Source organism: Phyllobates terribilis, unplaced genomic scaffold, assembly GCF_046119375.1.
Source record: "Phyllobates terribilis strain yellow unplaced genomic scaffold, ASM4611937v1 Scaffold_1__5_contigs__length_1240528914, whole genome shotgun sequence".
NCBI lineage: Eukaryota > Metazoa > Chordata > Amphibia > Anura > Dendrobatidae > Phyllobates > Phyllobates terribilis.
This window is the reverse complement of record NW_027362761.1, coordinates 1233841861-1233864493: the sequence shown is the minus strand read 5'-3', so window position 1 is coordinate 1233864493 and position 22633 is coordinate 1233841861. Positions and strand designations below refer to the sequence as shown.

The following is a 22633-nucleotide window of genomic DNA, read 5'->3' as shown; positions in this document are numbered from 1 at the left end:
TGGTAGCTCCGGGCTATCCTTACATGTATGATATGAGGGACTGTGGCAGCGCTGAGCTATCCTTACATACAGGATGTGATGGTTGTCGGTAGCTCTGGGCTATCCTTACATGAAAGATGTGAGGGGCGGTGGCAGCGCTGAGCTATCCTTACATACAGGATGTGATGGTTGTTGGTAGCTCTGGGCTATCCTTATATGTATGATGTGAGGGGTGGGGGCAGCGCTGAGCTATCCTTACATATAGGATGTGATGGTTGTCTGTAGCTCCGGGCTATCCTTACATGTATGATGTGAGGGGCGGTAGCAGCGCTGAGCTATCCTTACATACAGGATGTGATGGTTGTCGCTAGCTCTGGGCTATCCTTACATGTATGATGTGATGGGTGAGGGCGGTGCTGAGCTATCCTTACATATATAATGTGATGGTTGTCAGTAGCTTCGGCTATCCTTACATGTATGATGTGAGGGGTGGGGGCAGCGCTGAGCTATCCTTACATATAGGATGTGATGGTTGTCGGTAGCTTCGGCTATCCTTGCATGTATGATGTGAGGGGTGGGGGTAGCGCTGAGCTATCCTTACATAAAGGATGTGATGGTTGTCTGTAGCTTCGGCTATCCTTACATGTATGATGTGAGGGGCGGGGGCAGTGCTGAGCTATCCTTACATACAGGATGTGATGGTTGTCGGTAGCTTCGGCTATCCTTACATGTATGATGTGAGGGGTGGGGGCAGTGCTGAGCTATCCTTACATATAGGATGTGATGGTTGTCAGTTGCTCCGGGCTATCCTTACATGTATGATGTGAGGGGTGGGGGCCTCGCTGAGCTATCGTTACATATAGGATGTGATGGTTGTCGGTAGCTCCGGGCTATCCTTACATGTATGATGTGAGGGGTGGGGGCAGCGCTCGGCTATCCTTACATATAGGATGTGATGGTTGTTGGTAGCTCTGGGCTATCCTTACATGTGTGATGTGAGGGGCGGGTGCAGCGCTGAGCTATCCTTACATATAGGATGTGATGGTTGTCTGTAGCTCTGGGCTATCCTTACATGTATGATGTAAAGGGCGGGGGCAGCGCTGAGCTATCCTTACATATAGGATGTGATGGTTGTCAGTTGCTCCGGGCTATCCTTACATGTATGATGTGAGGGGTGGAGGCAGCGCTGAGCTATCCTTACATACAGGATGTGATGGTTGTCAGTTGCTCCGGGCTATCCTTACATGTATGATGTGAGGGGTGGGGGCAGCGCTGGGCTATCCTTACATATAGGATGTGATGGTTGTTGGTAGCTCTGGGCTATCCTTACATGTGTGATGTGAGGGGCGGGTGCAGCGCTGAGCTATCCTTACATATAGGATGTGATGGTTGTCTGTAGCTCTGGGCTATCCTTACATGTATGATGTGAAGGGCGGGGGCAGTGCTGAGCTATCCTTACATATAGGATGTGTTGGTTGTCTGTAGCTCCCGGCTATCCTTACATGTATGATGTGAGTGATGGAGGCAGCGCTGAGCTATCCTTACATATAGGATGTGATGGTTGTCGGTAGCTCCTTGCTATCCTTACATGTATGATGTGAGGGGTGGGGGCAGCGCTGAGCTATCCTTACATATAGGATGTGATGGTTGTCGGTAGCTCTGGGCTATCCTTACATGTATGATGTGAGGGGCGGGGGCAGCGCTGAGCTATCCTTACATATGTAATGTGATGGTTGTCGGTAGATCTGGGCTATCCTTACATGTATGATGTGAGGGGCGGGGGCAGCGCTGAGCTATCCTTACATATAGGATGTGATGGTTGTCGGTAGCTCTGGGCTATCCTTACATGTATGATGTGATGGGTGAGGGCAGTGCTGAGCTATCCTTACATATATAATGTGATGGTTGTCAGTAGCTTCGGCTATCCTTACATGTATGATGTGAGGGGTGGGGGCAGCGCTGAGCTATCCTTACATATAGGATGTGATGGTTGTCGGTAGCTTCGGCTATCCTTACATGTATGATGTGAGGGGTGGGGGCAGCACTGAGCTATCCTTACATATAGGATGTGATGGTTGTCGGTAGCTCTGGGCTATCCTTACATGTATGATGTGATGGGTGGGGGTAGCGCTGAGCTATCCTTACATATAGGATGTGATGGTTGTCTGTAGCTTCGGCTATCCTTACATGTATGATGTGAGGGGCGGGGGCAGTGCTGAGCTATCCTTACATACAGGATGTGATGGTTGTCGGTAGCTTCGGCTATCCTTACATGTATGATGTGAGGGGTGGGGGCAGTGCTGAGCTATCTTTACATATAGGATGTGATGGTTGTCTGTTGCTCCGGGCTATCCTTACATGTATGATGTGAGGGGCGGGGGCAGTGCTGAGCTGTCCTTACATATAGGATGTGATGGTTGTCTGTAGCTCCAGGCTATCCTTACATGTATGATGTGAGGGGCGGGGTCAGTGCTGAGCTATCCTTACATGTAGGATGTGATGGTTGTCTGTTGCTCCGGGCTATCCTTACATGTATGATGTGAGGGGTGGAGGCAGCGCTGAGCTATCCTTACATATAGGATGTGATGGTTGTCGGTAGCTCTGGGCTATCCTTACATGTATGATGTGAGGGGTGGGGGCAGTGCTGGGCTATCCTTACATAGAGGATGTGATGGTTGTCGGTACCTCTGGGCTATCCTTACATGTATGATGTGAGGGGTGGAGGCAGTGCTGAGCTATACTTACATACAGGATGTGATGGTTGTCGGTAGCTCCTGGCTATCCTTACATGTATGATGTGAAGGGTGAAGGCAGCGCTGAGCTATCCTTACTTATAGGATGTGATGGTTGTCGGTAGCTCCGGGCTATCCTTACATGTATAATGTGAGGAGTGGAGGCAGCGCTGAGCTATCCTTACATATAGGATGTGATGGTTGTCGGTAGCTCCGGGCTATCCTTACATGTATGATGTGAGGGGTGGGGGCAGCGCTGAGCTATCCTTACATATAGGATGTGATGGTTGTCGGTAGCTTCGGGCTATCCTTACATGTATGATGTGAGGGGTGGGGGAGCGCTGAGCTATCCTTACATATAGGATGTGATGGTTGTCAGTAGCTCTGGGCTATCCTTACATGTATGATGTGAGGGGTGGGGGCAGTGCTGAGCTATCCTTACATATAGGATGTGATGGTTGTCGGTAGCTCTGGGCTATCCTTACATGTATGATGTGAGCGGCGGGGGCAGCGCTTAGCTATCCTTACATGTATGATGTGAGGGGTGGAGGCAGCGCTGAGCTATCCTTACATATAGGATGTGATGGTTGTCGGTTGCTTCGGCTATCCTTACATGTATGGTGTGAGGGGTGGGGGCAGTGCTGAGCTATCCTTACATACAGGATGTGATGGTTGTCAGCAGCTCCGGGCTATCCTTACATGTATGATGTGAGCGGCGGGGGCAGCGCTGAGCTATCCTTACATATAGGATGTGATGGTTGTCGGTAGCTCCGGGCTATCCTTACATGTATGATGTGAGCGGCGGGGGCAGCGCTGAGCTATCCTTACATATAGGATGTGATGGTTGTCGGTAGCTCCAGGCTATCCTTACATGTATGATGTGAGGGGCGGGGGCAGCGCTTAGCTATCCTTACATGTATGATGTGAGGGGTGGAGGCAGCGCTGAGCTATCCTTACATATAGGATGTGATGGTTGTCGGTTGCTTCTACTATCCTTACATGTATGGTGTGAGGGGTGGGGGCAGTGCTGAGCTATCCTTACATACAGGATGTGATGGTTGTCAGTAGCTCCGGGCTATCCTTACATGTATGATGTGAGCGGCGGGGGCAGCGCTGAGCTATCCTTACATATAGGATGTGATGGTTGTCTGTAGCTCTGGGCTATCCTTACATGTATGATGTGAGGGGCGGGGGCAGCGCTGAGCTATCCTTACATACAGGATGTGATGGTTGTCGGTAGCTCCGGGCTATCCTTACATGTATGATGTGAAGGGTGGGGGCAGCGCTGAGCTATCCTTACATATAGGATGTGATGGTTGTCAGTAGCTTCGGGCTATCCTTACATGTATGATGTGAGGGGTGGAGGCAGCGCTGAGCTATCCTTACATATAGGATGTGATGGTTGTCAGTAGCTCCGGCTATCCTTACATGTATGATATGAGGGGTGGGGGCAGTGCTGAGCTATTCTTACATACAGGATGTGATGGTTGTCAGTAGCTCCAGGCTATCCTTACATGTATGATGTGAGGGGTGGGGACAGCGCTGAGCTATCCTTACATATAGGATGTGATGGTTGTCGGTAGCTCCAGGCTATCCTTACATGTATGATGTGAGGGGTGGGGACAGCGCTGAGCTATCCTTACATATAGGATGTGATGGTTGTCGGTAGCTCCAGGCTATCCTTACATGTATGATGTGAGGGGTGGGGGCAGTGCTGGGCTATCCTTACATATAGGATGTGATGGTTGTCGGTAGCTCCGGGCTATCCTTACATGTATGATGTGAGGGGCGGGGGCAGCGCTGAGCTATCCTTACATATAGGATGTGATGGTTGTCTGTAGCTCTGGGCTATCCTTACATGTATGATGTGAGGGGCGGGTGCAGCGCTGAGCTATCCTTACATATAGGATGTGATGGTTGTCTGTAGCTCTGGGCTATCCTTACATGTATGATGTGAGGGGTGGGGGCAGCACTGAGCTATCCTTACATACAGGATGTGATGGTTGTCGGTAGCTCCGGGCTATCCTTACATGTATGATGTGAGCGGCGGGGGCAGCGCTGAGCTATTCTTACATGTATGATGTGATGGTTGTCAGTAGCTCTGGGCTATCCTTACATGTATGAAGTAGAAGGCAGCATCAGTTATTCTTACATACAGTTATGGCCAAAAGTGTTGGATCCCTTGAAATTGTTCCTGGATATGAAGTCTTCCTCCCAGAACGTTATCACAATTCCACACATTTTGTTATACTCGGGTTTATTTCCTTTGTGTCTCTTGGAACAACACAAAAAGACAGGGAAAAAGCCAAATTGGACTTAATTTCACACAAAACCCCAAAAATGGTCTGGACAAAATTGTTGGCACCTTCCACTTAGTAATTGGTTGCGCCCTTTGGAATAAATACCTGCAATCAGTCTCTTCCTATAACCATCAGCTTCTTCCTCCTCAGCTGGGATCTTGGACTCTTCTTACAATCGTCTCCAGGTCTCATATGTGAAGACATCTTCTCCCAACAGCAATTTTAAGGTCAATGGGATTCAGATCTGGACTCATTGCTGCCACTTCAGGACTCTCCAGAGCTTTGTTTCCATCCATTTCTGGGGCTTTTTGAAGTATGTTTGGGGTCATTGTCCTGCTGGAAGGACCATGTCCTAGGACACACACCCAGCTTTCTGACACTGGGCACTACATTGCCATCCAAAATCCTTCAGATTTCATGATTCCTTGCACACGGTCAAGGCCCTCATTGCCAGAGGCAGCAAAACAACCACAAAACCTATTTGAACCTCCCACCTTGTTTGACTGTAGGTACTGTGTTCTTTTCTTTGTAGGCCTCATTCCATTTTCAGTAAACAGTAGCATGATGTGCTTTACCAAAAAGCTCTATCTTGGTCTCATCTGTCCACAAGACGTTTTTCCAGAAGGATTTTGGCTTATTCACGTACATTTTGGCAAACTGCAGTCTAGCTTTTTTAAGTCTCTGTCAGCAGTGGACTCCTCCTGGGTCTCCTGCCATAGCTTTTCATTTAATTTACATGTGAACGGATAATTTGCGCTGACACTGGTGCACCCTGAGCCTGCAGGACAAATTGGATTTCTTTGGAACTTTGCGGCTGCTTATCCACCATCCGGACTATCCAGCGGTGCAACCTTTCATCAATTTTTCTCTGCGATCCACTTCCAAAGAGATAAGCTACAGTGCCATTGTTTGTAAACTTGTTCATTAGGTTGAGCAGTGTGGACAAAGGAACATCAACATCTCTGGAGATGGACTTATAACCTTGAGATTGTTGATATATTTTTTAACAATTTTAGTTCTCTAGTTCTCAGACAGTTCTCTTCTCCTCTTTCTGTTCTCCATGCTTAGTGTGGCAGACACAGACACACAATGCTGAGATTGAGTCAACTTCTCCCCTTTTTATCTGATTTCAGGTGTGATTTTCATATTGCCCACACCTGTTACTTGCCACAGGTGAGTCTGAACCAGCATCAAATGCTTGAAAAAAGTTGTTTACCCACAATTTTGGAAGTTGCCAACAATTTTGTCCGGCCCATTTTTGCGGATTTTGTGTGAAATTATGTCCAGAACTTAATATTTGGTCCAGAAACCTTTGTTACAATTACAGAGGTCAGACGTTTCCTATAGTTCTTGACCAGGTTTGCACACACTGCAGCAGGGATTTTGGCCCCCTCTTTCATACAGATCTTCTCCAGATCTTTCAGGTTTCGGGGCTGTTGCTGGGCAGCATTGAGTTTCAGCTCCATCCAGAGATTTTCTATTGGCTTCAGGTCTGGAGACTGGCTAGGCCACTCTAGGACCTTGAAATGCTTCTTACGGAGCCACTCCTTAGTGCAGTTGTCCTGTTCCCTTTGCAGAAAAGCACCCCCAAAGTATGATGTTTCCCCCACCATGCTTCACGGTTGGGACGGTGTTCTTGGAGTTGTACTCATCCTTCTTCCTCCAAACACGACAAGTGGAGTTGATACCAAAAACTTTTATTTTTGTCTCACCTGACCACATGACCTTCTCCCATGCCTCCTCTGGATCCAGATGCATGAAGGCATGTATGTAGTGAAGGGTGTCGGCAGCGCCAGCTGTCCTTACATGTATGATGTGGAGGGTGGAAGCAGCGCCGGCTGTCCTTATATGTATGTTGTGGAGGGTGGAGGCAGCGCCGGCTATCCTTATATGTATGATGTGGAGGGTGGTGGCAGTGCCGGCTGTCCTTACATGTATGGTGTGAAGGGTGGAAGCAGCGCCGGCTGTCCTTATATGTATGTTGTGGAGGGTGGAGGCAGCGCCGGCTGTCCTTATATGTATGATGTGGAGGGTGGAGGCAGCGCCGGCTGTCCTTACATGTATGGTGTGAAGGGTGGAAGCAGCGCCGGCTGTCCTTACATGTATGATGTGGATGGTGGTGGCAGTGCCGGCTATCCTTACATGTATGATGTGGAGGGTGGTGGCAGTGCCGGCTATCCTTACATGTATGATGTGGAGGGTGGTGGCAGTGCCGCCTGTCCTTACATGTATGATGTGGATGGTCGTGGCAGCGCCGGCTATCCTTACATGTATGATGTGGAGGGTGGTGGCAGTGCTGGCTGTCCTTATATGTATGATGTGGAGGCAGCGCCGGCTGTCCTTATATGTATGATGTGGAGGGTGGAGGCAGCGCCGGCTATCCTTACATGTATGATGTGGAGGGTGGTGGCAGCGCCGGCTGTCCTTATATGTATGATGTGGAGGGTGGTGGCAGTGCCGGCTGTCCTTATATGTATGATGTGGAGGGTGGAGGCAGCGTCGGCTGTCTTTATATGTATGATGTGGAGGGTGGAGGCAGCGCCGGCTGTCCTTATATGTATGATGTGGAGGGTGGAGGCAGCGCCGGCTGTCCTTATATGTATGTTGTGGAGGGTGGAGGCAGCGCCGGCTATCCTTACAGGTATGATGTGGAGGGTGGTGGCAGTGCCGGCTGTCCTTACATGTATGGTGTGAAGGGTGGAAGCAGCGCCGGCTGTCCTTACATGTATGATGTGGAGGGTGGTGGCAGTGCCTGCTATCCTTACATGTATGATGTGGAGGGTGGTGGCAGTGCCGCCTGTCCTTACATGTATGATGTGGATGGTCGTGGCAGCGCCGGCTGTCCTTATATGTATGATGTGGAGGGTGGTGGCAGTGCTGGCTGTCCTTATATGTATGATGTGGAGGGTGGTGGCAGTGCCGGCTGTCCTTACATGTATGGTGTGGAGGGTGGAGGCAGCGCCGGCTGTCCTTACATGTATGATGTGGAGGGTGGAGGCAGTGCCGGCTGTCCTTACATGTATGATGTGGAGGGTGGAGGCAGCGCCGGCTGTCCTTATATGTATGATGTGGAGGGTGGAGGCAGCGCCGGCTATCCTTACATGTATGATGTGGAGGGTGGTGGCAGCGCCGGCTGTCCTTATATGTATGATGTGGAGGGTGGTGGCAGTGCCGGCTGTCCTTATATGTATGATGTGGAGGGTGGTGGCAGTGCTGGCTGTCCTTATATGTATGATGTGGAGGGTGGTGGCAGTGCCGGCTGTCCTTACATGTATGGTGTGGAGGGTGGAGGCAGCGCCGGCTGTCCTTACATGTATGATGTGGAGGGTGGAGGCAGTGCCGGCTGTCCTTACATGTATGATGTGGAGGGTGGAGGCAGCGCCGGCTGTCCTTATATGTATGATGTGGAGGGTGGAGGCAGCGCCGGCTATCCTTACATGTATGATGTGGAGGGTGGTGGCAGCGCCGGCTGTCCTTATATGTATGATGTGGAGGGTGGTGGCAGTGCCGGCTGTCCTTATATGTATGATGTGGAGGGTGGAGGCAGCGTCGGCTGTCCTTATATGTATGATGTGGAGGGTGGTGGCAGTGCTGGCTGTCCTTATATGTATGATGTGGAGGGTGGTGGCAGCGCCGGCTGTCCTTATATGTATGATGTGGAGGGTGGTGGCAGCGCCGGCTGTCCTTATATGTATGATGTGGAGGGTGGTGGCAGTGCTGGCTGTCCTTATATGTATGATGTGGTGGGTGGTGGCAGTGCTGGCTGTCCTTATATGTATGATGTGGAGGGTGGTGGCAGTGCTGGCTGTCCTTATATGTATGATGTGGAGGGTGGTGGCAGTGCTGGCTGTCCTTATATGTATGATGTGGAGGGTGGTGGCAGCGCCGGCTGTCCTTATATGTATGATGTGGAGGGTGGTGGCAGCGCTGGCTGTCCTTATATGTATGATGTGGAGGGTGGTGGCAGTGCTGGCTGTCCTTATATGTATGATGTGGAGGGTGGTGGCAGCGCCGGCTGTCCTTATATGTATGATGTGGAGGGTGGTAGCAGTGCTGGCTGTCCTTATATGTATGATGTGGAGGGTGGAGGCAGCGCCGGCTGTCCTTATATGTATGATGTGGAGGGTGGTGGCAGTGCTGGCTGTCCTTATATGTATGATGTGGAGGGTGGTGGCAGCGCCGGCTGTCCTTACATGTATGATGTGGAGGGTGGAGGCAGCGCCGGCTGTCCTTATATGTATGATGTGGAGGGTGGTGGCAGTGCTGGCTGTCCTTATATGTATGATGTGGAGGGTGGTGGCAGCGCCGGCTGTCCTTACATGTATGATGTGGAGGGTGGAGGCATTGCTGGCTGTCCTTACATGTATGATGTGGAGGGTGGAGGCAGCGCTGGCTGTCCTTACATGTATGATGTGGAGGGTGGAGGCATTGCTGGCTGTCCTTACATGTATGATGTGGAGGGTGGAGGCAGCGCTGGCTGTCCTTATATGTATGATGTGGAGGGTGGTGGCAGCGCCGGCTGTCCTTACATGTATGATGTGGAGGGTGGAGGCAGCGCTGGCTGTCCTTACATGTATGATGTGGAGGGTGGTGGCAGTGCCGGCTGTCCTTACATGTATGATGTGGAGGGTGGTGGCAGTGCTGGCTGTCCTTACATGTATGATGTGGAGGGTGGAGGCAGCGCCGGCTGTCCTTATATGTATGATGTGGAGGGTGGAGGCAGTGCCGGCTGTCCTTATATGTATAATGTGGAGTGTAGAGGCAGCGCCGGCTGTCCTTATATGTATGATGTGGAGGGTGGTGGCAGTGCTGGCTGTCCTTATATGTATGATGTGGAGGGTGGTGGCAGTGCTGGCTGTCCTTATATGTATGATGTGGAGTGTAGAGGCAGCGCCGGCTGTCCTTATATGTATGATGTGGAGGGTGGTGGCAGTGCTGGCTGTCCTTATATGTATGATGTGGAGGGTGGTGGCAGTGCTGGCTGTCCTTATATGTATGATGTGGAGGGTGGTGGCAGTGCTGGCTGTCCTTATATGTATGATGTGGAGGGTGGTGGCAGTGCTGGCTGTCCTTATATGTATGATGTGGAGGGTGGTGGCAGCGCTGGCTGTCCTTATATGTATGATGTGGAGGGTGGTGGCAGTGCTGGCTGTCCTTATATGTATGATGTGGAGGGTGGTGGCAGTGCCGGCTGTCCTTATATGTATGATGTGGAGGGTGGTGGCAGTGCTGGCTGTCCTTACATGTATGATGTGGAGGGTGGAGGCAGCGCCGGCTGTCCTTATATGTATGATGTGGAGGGTGGTGGCAGTGCTGGCTGTCCTTATATGTATGATGTGGAGGGTGGTGGCAGTGCTGGCTGTCCTTATATGTATGATGTGGAGGGTGGTGGCAGCGCCGGCTGTCCTTATATGTATGATGTGGAGGGTGGTGGCAGTGCTGGCTGTCCTTATATGTATGATGTGGAGGGTGGTGGCAGCGCCGGCTGTCCTTACATGTATGATGTGGAGGGTGGAGGCAGCGCCGGCTGTCCTTATATGTATGATGTGGAGGGTGGTGGCAGTGCTGGCTGTCCTTATATGTATGATGTGGAGGGTGGAGGCAGAGCCGGCTGTCCTTATATGTATGATGTAGAGGGTGGAGGCAGCGCTGGCTGTCCTTATATGTATGATGTGGAGGGTGGTGGCAGCGCCGGCTGTCCTTACATGTATGATGTGGAGGGTGGAGGCAGCGCCGGCTGTCCTTACATGTATGATGTGGAGGGTGGAGGCAGCGCTGGCTGTCCTTACATGTATGATGTGGAGGGTGGTGGCAGTGCCGGCTGTCCTTACATGTATGATGTGGAGGGTGGTGGCAGTGCTGGCTGTCCTTACATGTATGATGTGGAGGGTGGAGGCAGCGCTGGCTGTCCTTACATGTATGATGTGGAGGGTGGTGGCAGTGCCGGCTGTTCTTACATGTATGATGTGGAGGGTGGAGGCAGCGCTGGCTGTCCTTATATGTATGATGTGGAGGGTGGTGGCAGCGTCGGCTGTCCTTACATGTATGATGTGGAGGCAGCGCTGGCTGTCCTTACATGTATGATGTGGAGGGTGGTGGCAGTGCCGGCTGTCCTTACATGTATGATGTGGAGGGTGGTGGCAGTGCTGGCTGTCCTTACATGTATGATGTGGAGGGTGGAGGCAGCGCCGGCTGTCCTTATATGTATGATGTGGAGGGTGGAGGCAGCGCCGGCTGTCCTTATATGTATGATGTGGAGGGTGGAGGCAGCGCCGGCTGTCCTTATATGTATGATGTGGAGGGTGGAGGCAGCGCCGGCTGTCCTTATATGTATGATGTGGAGGGTGGAGGCAGCGCCGGCTGTCCTTATATGTATGATGTGGAGGGTGGAGGCAGCGCCGGCTGTCCTTATATGTATGATGTGGAGGGTGGAGGCAGCGCCGGCTGTCCTTATATGTATGATGTGGAGGGTGGTGGCAGTGCTGGCTGTCCTTATATGTATGATGTGGAGGGTGGTGGCAGTGCTAGCTGTCCTTACATGTATGATGTGGAGGGTGGAGGCAGCGCCGGCTGTCCTTATATGTATGATGTGGAGGGTGGTGGCAGCGCCGGCTGTCCTTATATGTATGATGTGGAGGGTGGAGGCAGCGCCGGCTGTCCTTATATGTATGATGTGGAGGGTGGTGGCAGTGCTGGCTGTCCTTACATGTATGATGTGGAGGGTGGAGGCAGCGCCGGCTGTCCTTATATGTATGATGTGGAGGGTGGAGGCAGCGCCGGCTGTCCTTATATGTATGATGTGGAGGGTGGTGGCAGTGCTGGCTGTCCTTATATGTATGATGTGGAGGGTGGTGGCAGCGCCGGCTGTCCTTACATGTATGATGTGGAGGGTGGAGGCAGTGCTGGCTGTCCTTACATGTATGATGTGGAGGGTGGAGGCAGCGCTGGCTGTCCATATATGTATGATGTGGAGGGTGGTGGCAGCGCCGGCTGTCCTTACATGTATGATGTGGAGGGTGGAGGCAGCGCTGGCTGTCCTTACATGTATGATGTGAAGGGTGGTGGCAGTGCCGGCTGTCCTTACATGTATGATGTGGAGGGTGGAGGCAGCGCCGGCTGTCCTTATATGTATGATGTGGAGGGTGGAGGCAGCGCCGGCTGTCCTTATATGTATGATGTGGAGGGTGGAGGCAGCGCCGGCTATCCTTACATGTATGATGTGGAGGGTGGTGGCAGCGCCGGCTGTCCTTATATGTATGATGTGGAGGGTGGAGGCAGCGCCGGCTGTCCTTATATGTATGATGTGGAGGGTGGAGGCAGCGCCGGCTGTCCTTATATGTATGATGTGGAGGGTGGTGGCAGTGCCGGCTGTCCTTATATGTATGATGTGGAGGGTGGTGGCAGCGCCGGCTGTCCTTATATGTATGATGTGGAGGGTGGTGGCAGCGCCGGCTGTCCTTATATGTATGATGTGGAGGGTGGTGGCAGTGCTGGCTGTCCTTATATGTATGATGTGGAGGGTGGTGGCAGCGCCGGCTGTCCTTACATGTATGATGTGGAGGGTGGAGGCAGCGCCGGCTGTCCTTATATGTATGATGTGGAGGGTGGTGGCAGCGCCGGCTGTCCTTATATGTATGATGTGGAGGGTGGAGGCAGCGCCGGCTGTCCTTATATGTATGATGTGGAGGGTGGTGGCAGTGCTGGCTGTCCTTACATGTATGATGTGGAGGGTGGAGGCAGCGCCGGCTGTCCTTATATGTATGATGTGGAGGGTGGAGGCAGCGCCAGCTGTCCTTATATGTATGATGTGGAGGGTGGTGGCAGTGCTGGCTGTCCTTATATGTATGATGTGGAGGGTGGTGGCAGCGCCGGCTGTCCTTACATGTATGATGTGGAGGGTGGAGGCAGTGCTGGCTGTCCTTACATGTATGATGTGGAGGGTGGAGGCAGCGCTGGCTGTCCATATATGTATGATGTGGAGGGTGGTGGCAGCGCCGGCTGTCCTTACATGTATGATGTGGAGGGTGGAGGCAGCGCTGGCTGTCCTTACATGTATGATGTGAAGGGTGGTGGCAGTGCCGGCTGTCCTTACATGTATGATGTGGAGGGTGGAGGCAGCGCCGGCTGTCCTTATATGTATGATGTGGAGGGTGGAGGCAGCGCCGGCTGTCCTTATATGTATGATGTGGAGGGTGGAGGCAGCGCCGGCTATCCTTACATGTATGATGTGGAGGGTGGTGGCAGCGCCGGCTGTCCTTATATGTATGATGTGGAGGGTGGAGGCAGCGCCGGCTGTCCTTATATGTATGATGTGGAGGGTGGAGGCAGCGCCGGCTGTCCTTATATGTATGATGTGGAGGGTGGTGGCAGTGCCGGCTGTCCTTATATGTATGATGTGGAGGGTGGTGGCAGCGCCGGCTGTCCTTATATGTATGATGTGGAGGGTGGTGGCAGCGCCGGCAGTCCTTATATGTATGATGTGGAGGGTGGTGGCAGTGCTGGCTGTCCTTATATGTATGATGTGGAGGGTGGTGGCAGCGCCGGCTGTCCTTACATGTATGATGTGGAGGGTGGAGGCAGCGCCGGCTGTCCTTATATGTATGATGTGGAGGGTGGTGGCAGCGCCGGCTGTCCTTATATGTATGATGTAGAGGGTGGAGGCAGCGCTGGCTGTCCTTATATGTATGATGTGGAGGGTGGTGGCAGCGCCGGCTGTCCTTACATGTATGATGTGGAGGGTGGAGGCAGCGCTGGCTGTCCTTACATGTATGATGTGGAGGGTGGTGGCAGTGCCGGCTGTCCTTACATGTATGATGTGGAGGGTGGTGGCAGTGCTGGCTGTCCTTACATGTATGATGTGGAGGGTGGAGGCAGCGCCGGCTGTCCTTATATGTATGATGTGGAGGGTGGAGGCAGCGCCGGCTGTCCTTATATGTATGATGTGGAGGGTGGAGGCAGCGCCGGCTGTCCTTATATGTATGATGTGGAGGGTGGAGGCAGCGCCGGCTGTCCTTATATGTATGATGTGGAGGGTGGAGGCAGCGCCGGCTGTCCTTATATGTATGATGTGGAGGGTGGAGGCAGCGCCGGCTGTCCTTATATGTATGATGTGGAGGGTGGTGGCAGTGCTGGCTGTCCTTATATGTATGATGTGGAGGGTGGTGGCAGTGCTAGCTGTCCTTACATGTATGATGTGGAGGGTGGAGGCAGCGCCGGCTGTCCTTATATGTATGATGTGGAGGGTGGAGGCAGCGCCGGCTATCCTTATATGTATGATGTGGAGGGTGGAGGCAGCGCTGGCTGTCCTTATATGTATGATGTGGAGGGTGGTGGCAGTGCTGGCTGTCCTTACATGTATGATGTGGAGGGTGGAGGCAGCGCCGGCTGTCCTTATATGTATGATGTGGAGGGTGGAGGCAGCGCCGGCTATCCTTATATGTATGATGTGGAGGGTGGTGGCAGTGCTGGCTGTCCTTATATGTATGATGTGGAGGGTGGTGGCAGCGCCGGCTGTCCTTACATGTATGATGTGGAGGGTGGAGGCAGCGCTGGCTGTCCTTATATGTATGATGTGGAGGGTGGTGGCAGCGCCGGCTGTCCTTATATGTATGATGTGGAGGGTGGTGGCAGCGCCGGCTGTCCTTACATGTATGATGTGGAGGGTGGAGGCAGCGCCGGCTGTCCTTATATGTATGATGTGGAGGGTGGTGGCAGTGCCGGCTGTCCTTATATGTATGATGTGGAGGGTGGAGGCAGCGCCGGCTGTCCTTATATGTATGATGTAGAGGGTGGAGGCAGCGCTGGCTGTCCTTATATGTATGATGTGGAGGGTGGTGGCAGCGCCGGCTGTCCTTACATGTATGATGTGGAGGGTGGAGGCAGCGCTGGCTGTCCTTACATGTATGATGTGGAGGGTGGTGGCAGTGCCGGCTGTCCTTACATGTATGATGTGGAGGGTGGTGGCAGTGCCGGCTCTCCTTACATGTATGATGTGGAGGGTGGAGGCAGCGCCGGCTGTCCTTATATGTATGATGTGGAGGGTGGAGGCAGCGCCGGCTGTCCTTATATGTATGATGTGGAGGGTGGAGGCAGCGCCGGCTGTCCTTATATGTATGATGTGGAGGGTGGAGGCAGCGCCGGCTGTCCTTACATGTATGATGTGGAGGGTGGTGGCAGTGCTGGCTGTCCTTACATGTATGATGTGGAGGGTGGAGGCAGCGCCGGCTGTCCTTACATGTATGATGTGGAGGGTGGAGGCAGCGCTGGCTGTCCTTACATGTATGATGTGGAGGGTGGTGGCAGTGCCGGCTGTCCTTACATGTATGATGTGGAGGGTAGTGGCAGTGCTGGCTGTCCTTACATGTATGATGTGGAGGGTGGAGGCAGCGCTGGCTGTCCTTACATGTATGATGTGGAGGGTGGTGGCAGTGCCGGCTGTCCTTACATGTATGATGTGGAGGGTGGTGGCAGCGTCGGCTGTCCTTACATGTATGATGTGGAGGGTGGAGGCAGCGCTGGCTGTCCTTACATGTATGATGTGGAGGGTGGTGGCAGTGCCGGCTGTCCTTACATGTATGATGTGGAGGGTGGTGGCAGTGCTGGCTGTCCTTACATGTATGATGTGGAGGGTGGAGGCAGCGCCGGCTGTCCTTATATGTATGATGTGGAGGGTGGAGGCAGCGCCGGCTGTCCTTATATGTATGATGTGGAGGGTGGAGGCAGCGCCGGCTGTCCTTATATGTATGATGTGGAGGGTGGAGGCAGCGCCGGCTGTCCTTACATGTATGATGTGGAGGGTGGAGGCAGCGCCGGCTGTCCTTATATGTATGATGTGGAGGGTGGAGGCAGCGCCGGCTGTCCTTATATGTATGATGTGGAGGGTGGTGGCAGTGCTGGCTGTCCTTATATGTATGATGTGGAGGGTGGTGGCAGTGCTAGCTGTCCTTACATGTATGATGTGGAGGGTGGAGGCAGCGCCGGCTGTCCTTATATGTATGATGTGGAGGGTGGAGGCAGCGCCGGCTGTCCTTATATGTATGATGTGGAGGGTGGTGGCAGTGCTGGCTGTCCTTACATGTATGATGTGGAGGGTGGAGGCAGCGCCGGCTGTCCTTATATGTATGATGTGGAGGGTGGAGGCAGCGCCGGCTGTCCTTATATGTATGATGTGGAGGGTGGTGGCAGTGCTGGCTGTCCTTACATGTATGATGTGGAGGGTGGAGGCAGCGCCGGCTGTCCTTATATGTATGATGTGGAGGGTGGAGGCAGCGCCGGCTATCCTTATATGTATGATGTGGAGGGTGGAGGCAGCGCTGGCTGTCCTTATATGTATGATGTGGAGGGTGGTGGCAGTGCTGGCTGTCCTTACATGTATGATGTGGAGGGTGGAGGCAGCGCCGGCTGTCCTTATATGTATGATGTGGAGGGTGGAGGCAGCGCCGGCTGTCCTTATATGTATGATGTGGAGGGTGGTGGCAGTGCTGGCTGTCCTTATATGTATGATGTGGAGGGTGGTGGCAGCGCCGGCTGTCCTTACATGTATGATGTGGAGGGTGGAGGCAGTGCTGGCTGTCCTTACATGTATGATGTGGAGGGTGGAGGCAGCGCTGGCTGTCCTTACATGTATGATGTGGAGGGTGGAGGCAGCGCTGGCTGTCCTTACATGTATGATGTGGAGGGTGGTGGCAGTGCCGGCTGTCCTTACATGTATGATGTGGAGGGTGGAGGCAGCGCCGGCTGTCCTTATATGTATGATGTGGAGGGTGGTGGCAGCGCCGGCTGTCCTTATATGTATGATGTGGAGGGTGGTGGCAGCGCCGGCTGTCCTTATATGTATGATGTGGAGGGTGGAGGCAGCGCCGGCTGTCCTTATATGTATGATGTGGAGGGTGGAGGCAGCGCCGGCTGTCCTTATATGTATGATGTGGAGGGTGGTGGCAGTGCCGGCTGTCCTTATATGTATGATGTGGAGGGTGGTGGCAGCGCCGGCTGTCCTTATATGTATGATGTGGAGGGTGGTGGCAGCGCCGGCTGTCCTTATATGTATGATGTGGAGGGTGGTGGCAGTGCTGGCTGTCCTTATATGTATGATGTGGAGGGTGGTGGCAGCGCCGGCTGTCCTTACATGTATGATGTGGAGGGTGGAGGCAGCGCCGGCTGTCCTTATATGTATGATGTGGAGGGTGGTGGCAGCGCCGGCTGTCCTTATATGTATGATGTGGAGGGTGGTGGCAGCGCCGGCTGTCCTTATATGTATGATGTGGAGGGTGGTGGCAGCGCCGGCTGTCCTTATATGTATGATGTGGAGGGTGGAGGCAGCGCCGGCTGTCCTTATATGTATGATGTGGAGGGTGGAGGCAGCGCCGGCTGTCCTTATATGTATGATGTGGAGGGTGGTGGCAGTGCCGGCTGTCCTTATATGTATGATGTGGAGGGTGGTGGCAGCGCCGGCTGTCCTTACATGTATGATGTGGAGGGTGGTGGCAGTGCTGGCTGTCCTTACATGTATGATGTGGAGGGTGGAGGCAGCGCCGGCTGTCCTTACATGTATGATGTGGAGGGTGGAGGCAGCGCTGGCTGTCCTTACATGTATGATGTGGAGGGTGGTGGCAGTGCTGGCTGTCCTTACATGTATGATGTGGAGGGTGGAGGCAGCGCTGGCTGTCCTTACATGTATGATGTGGAGGGTGGTGGCAGCGCCGGCTGTCCTTACATGTATGATGTGGAGGGTGGTGGCAGCGCCGGCTGTCCTTATATGTATGATGTGGAGGGTGGTGGCAGCGCCGGCTGTCCTTATATGTATGATGTGGAGGGTGGTGGCAGCGCCGGCTGTCCTTATATGTATGATGTGGAGGGTGGTGGCAGCGCCGGCTGTCCTTATATGTATGATGTGGAGGGTGGAGGCAGCGCCGGCTGTCCTTATATGTATGATGTGGAGGGTGGAGGCAGCGCCGGCTGTCCTTATATGTATGATGTGGAGGGTGGTGGCAGTGCCGGCTGTCCTTATATGTATGATGTGGAGGGTGGTGGCAGCGCCGGCTGTCCTTATATGTATGATGTGGAGGGTGGTGGCAGCGCCGGCTGTCCTTATATGTATGATGTGGAGGGTGGTGGCAGTGCTGGCTGTCCTTATATGTATGATGTGGAGGGTGGTGGCAGCGCCGGCTGTCCTTACATGTATGATGTGGAGGGTGGAGGCAGCGCCGGCTGTCCTTATATGTATGATGTGGAGGGTGGTGGCAGCGCCGGCTGTCCTTATATGTATGATGTGGAGGGTGGTGGCAGCGCCGGCTGTCCTTACATGTATGATGTGGAGGGTGGAGGCAGCGCCGGCTGTCCTTACATGTATGATGTGGAGGGTGGTGGCAGTGCTGGCTGTCCTTATATGTATGATGTGGAGGGTGGAGGCAGCGCCGGCTGTCCTTATATGTATGATGTAGAGGGTGGAGGCAGCGCCGGCTGTCCTTATATGTATGATGTGGAGGGTGGTGGCAGCGTCGGCTGTCCTTACATGTATGATGTGGAGGGTGGAGGCAGCGCCGGCTGTCCTTATATGTATGATGTGGAGGGTGGTGGCAGCGCCGGCTGTCCTTACATGTATGATGTGGAGGGTGGAGGCAGCGCTGGCTGTCCTTACATGTATGATGTGGAGGGTGGTGGCAGTGCCGGCTGTCCTTACATGTATGATGTGGAGGGTGGTGGCAGTGCTGGCTGTCCTTACATGTATGTTGTGGAGGGTGGTGGCAGTGCTGGCTGTCCTTATATGTATGATGTGGAGGGTGGAGGCAGCGCCGGCTGTCCTTACATGTATGATGTGGAGGGTGGAGGCAGCGCCGGCTGTCCTTACATGTATGATGTGGAGGGTGGAGGCAGCGCCGGCTGTCCTTATATGTATGATGTGGAGGGTGGAGGCAGCGCCGGCTGTCCTTATATGTATGATGTGGAGGGTGGAGGCAGCGCCGGCTGTCCTTATATGTATGATGTGGAGGGTGGAGGCAGCGCCGGCTGTCCTTATATGTATGATGTGGAGGGTGGTGGCAGTGCTGGCTGTCCTTATATGTATGATGTGGAGGGTGGAGGCAGCGCCGGCTGTCCTTATATGTATGATGTGGAGGGTGGAGGCAGCGCCGGCTGTCCTTATATGTATGATGTGGAGGGTGGAGGCAGCGCCGGCTGTCCTTATATGTATGATGTGGAGGGTGGTGGCAGTGCTGGCTGTCCTTACATGTATGATGTGGAGGGTGGTGGCAGTGCCGGCTGTCCTTACATGTATGATGTGGAGGGTGGTGGCAGTGCTGGCTGTCCTTGTATGTATGATGTGGAGGGTGGTGGCAGTGCTGGCTGTCCTTATATGTATGATGTAAAGGGTGGAGGCAGCGCCGGCTGTCCTTATATGTATGATGTAAAGGGTGGAGGCAGCGCCGGCTATCCTTGTATGTATGATGTGGAGGGTGGTGGCAGTGCTGGCTGTCCTTATATGTATGATGTGGAGGGTGGTGGCAGTGCCGGCTGTCCTTATATGTATGATGTGGAGGGTGGTGGCAGTGCCGGCTGTCCTTATATGTATGATGTGGTAGTAATTCTCTTTTCCCCCATGGACAGCTCAGGCCGTGTTTGCTCGTGGCATCGCCCCGGCTGGAGGACGGTACATCTGTGTAGGTGAGGTACTCGGCATATGTGAGGGGGGTGTACACATCTGCCAGGGTATGGTGGGTTCACTCCAGAGAGCGTCCTCTGCTCATCACCCAGGGTTCCTCCTCTGTCTGCAGGGACGTCCTCCGGCCTCGTCCTGGTGTTTGACATCCCGGCCAAAGGCACCAACATCACACTGGCCGAGGTCCTGGCCGAGCACAGGGACGCCGTCACCGACATCGCCTGCGAGACGTGTGAGGGCAAGGTGAGGCCGTGAGGTGAGGCCGTGAGGCCCGACCTCCATACTGACCACTGAATTCCCTCCCGTAATGACTACATAAACTCCCCCCGCCCCATATACTGGATCCTTACACGCCTCCTACTATATACCGGATCTTCCCCTTACACTCCTCCTACTATATACAGGATCCTCCCCTTACACGCCTCCTACTATATACAGGATCCTCCCCTTACACTCCTCCTACTATATACAGGATTCTCCCCTTACACTTCTCCTACTATATACAGGATCCTCCCCTTACACTCCTCCTACTATATACAGGATCCTCCCCTTACACTCCTCCTACTATATACCGGATCCTCCCCTTACACTCCTCCTACTATATACAGGATCCTCCCCTTACACGCTTCCTACCATATACCGGATCCTCCCCTTACACTCCTCCTACTATATACAGGATTCTCCCCTTACACTCCTCCTACTATATACCGGATCCTCCCCTTACACTCCTCCTACTATATACAGGATCCTCTCCTTACACTCCTCCTACTATATACCGGATCCTCCCCTTACACTCCTCCTACTATATACAGGATCCTCCCCTTACACTCCTCCTACTATATACAGGATCCTCCCCTTACACTCCTCCTACTATATACAGGATCCTCCCCTTACACTGCTCCTACTATATACAGGATCCTCCCCTTACACTCCTCCTACTATATACCGGATCCTCCCCTTACACTCCTCCTACTATATACAGGATCCTCCCCTTACACTCCTCCTACTATATACCGGATCCTCCCCTTACACTCCTCCTACTATATACAGGATCCTCCCCTTACACTCCTCCTACTATATACCGGATCCTCCCCTTACACTCCTCCTACTATATACCGGATCCTCCCCTTACACTCCTCCTACTATATACCGGATCCTCCCCTTACACTCCTCCTACTATATACAGGATCCTCCCCTTACACTCCTCCTACTATATACCGGATCCTCCCCTTACACTCCTCCTACTATATGCCGGATCCTCCCCTTACACTCCTCCTACTATATACCGGATCCTCCCCTTACACTCCCCCTACTATATACAGGATCCTCCCCTTACACGCCTCCTACTATATACAGGATCCTCCCCTTACACGCCTCCTACTATATACAAGATCCTCCCCTTACACGCCTCCTACTATATACAGGATCCTCCCCTTACACGCCTCCTACTATATACAGGATCCTCCCCTTACACGCCTCCTACTATATGCAGAATCCTCCCCTTACACTCCTCCTACTATATACAGGATCCTCCCCTTACACGCCTCCTACTATATACAGGATCCTCCCCTTACACTCCTCCTACTATATACAGGATCCTCCCCTTACACGCCTCCTACTATATACAGGATCCTCCCCTTACACGCCTCCTACTATATACAGGATCCTCCCCTTACACTCCTCCTACTATATACAGGATCCTCCCCTTACACTCCTCCTACTATATACAGGATCCTCCCCTTACACGCCTCCTACTATATACCGGATCCTCCCCTTACACGCCTCCTACTATATACCGGATCCTCCCCTTACACGCCTCCTACTATATACAGAATCCTCCCCTTACACTCCTCCTACTATATACAGGATCCTCCCCTTACACTCCTCCTACTATATACAGGATCCTCCCCTTACACTCCTCCTACTATATACAGGATCCTCCCCTTACACTCCTCCTACTATATACCGGATCCTCTCCTTACACTCCTCCTACTATATACCGGATCCTCTCCTTACACTCCTCCTACTATATACTGGATTCTCCCCTTACACTCCTCCTACTATATACAGGATCCTCTCCTTACACTCCTCCTACTATATACAGGATTCTCCCCTTACACTCCTCCTACTATATACAGGATCCTCTCCTTACACTCCTCCTACTATATACAGGATTCTCCCCTTACACTCCTCCTACTATATACAGGATCCTCTCCTTACACTCCTCCTACTATATACAGGATCCTCCCCTTACACTCCTCCTACTATATACAGGATCCTCCCCTTACACTCCTCCTACTATATACAGGATCCTCTCCTTACACGCCTCCTACTATATACAGGATCCTCCCCTTACACTCCTCCTACTATATACAGGATCCTCCCCTTACACTCCTCCTACTATATACAGAATCCTCCCCTTACACTCCTCCTACTATATACAGAATCCTCCCCTTACACTCCTCCTACTATATACAGGATCCTCCCCTTACACTCCTCCTACTATATACAGGATTCTCCCCTTACACTCCTCCTACTATATACAGGATCCTCTCCTTACACTCCTCCTACTATATACAGGATCCTCTCCTTACACTCCTCCTACTATATACAGGATCCTCCCCTTACACGCCTCCTACTATATACAGGATCCTCCCCTTACACTCCTCCTACTATATACAGGATCCTCCCCTTACACTCCTCCTACTATATACAGGATCCTCCCCTTACACTCCTCCTACTATATACAGGATCCTCCCCTTACACTCCTCCTACTATATACAGGATTCTCCCCTTACACTCCTCCTACTATATACAGGATCCTCCCCTTACACTCCTCCTACTATATACAGGATTCTCCCCTTACACTCCTCCTACTATATACAGGATCCTCCCCTTACACGCCTCCTACTATATACAGGATCCTCCCCTTACACTCCTCCTACTATATACCGGATCCTCCCCTTACA

The 22633-nt window shown here is 52.9% G+C and overlaps 1 protein-coding gene across 2 annotated transcripts in view; it reads left to right on the top strand.

The window, feature by feature from the left end:
- The window catches only part of WDR54 (WD repeat domain 54), a 62393-nt gene that overhangs the window by 21321 nt on the left and 18439 nt on the right, over nt 1–22633 (top strand). For both annotated transcript variants that reach the window (XM_073650271.1, XM_073650262.1), the window contains exons 5-6: nt 19613–19669; nt 19780–19907. In XM_073650271.1, the coding sequence (XP_073506372.1) occupies nt 19613–19669; nt 19780–19907 (185 nt within the window). The remainder of the gene's footprint in view (nt 1–19612; nt 19670–19779; nt 19908–22633) is intronic.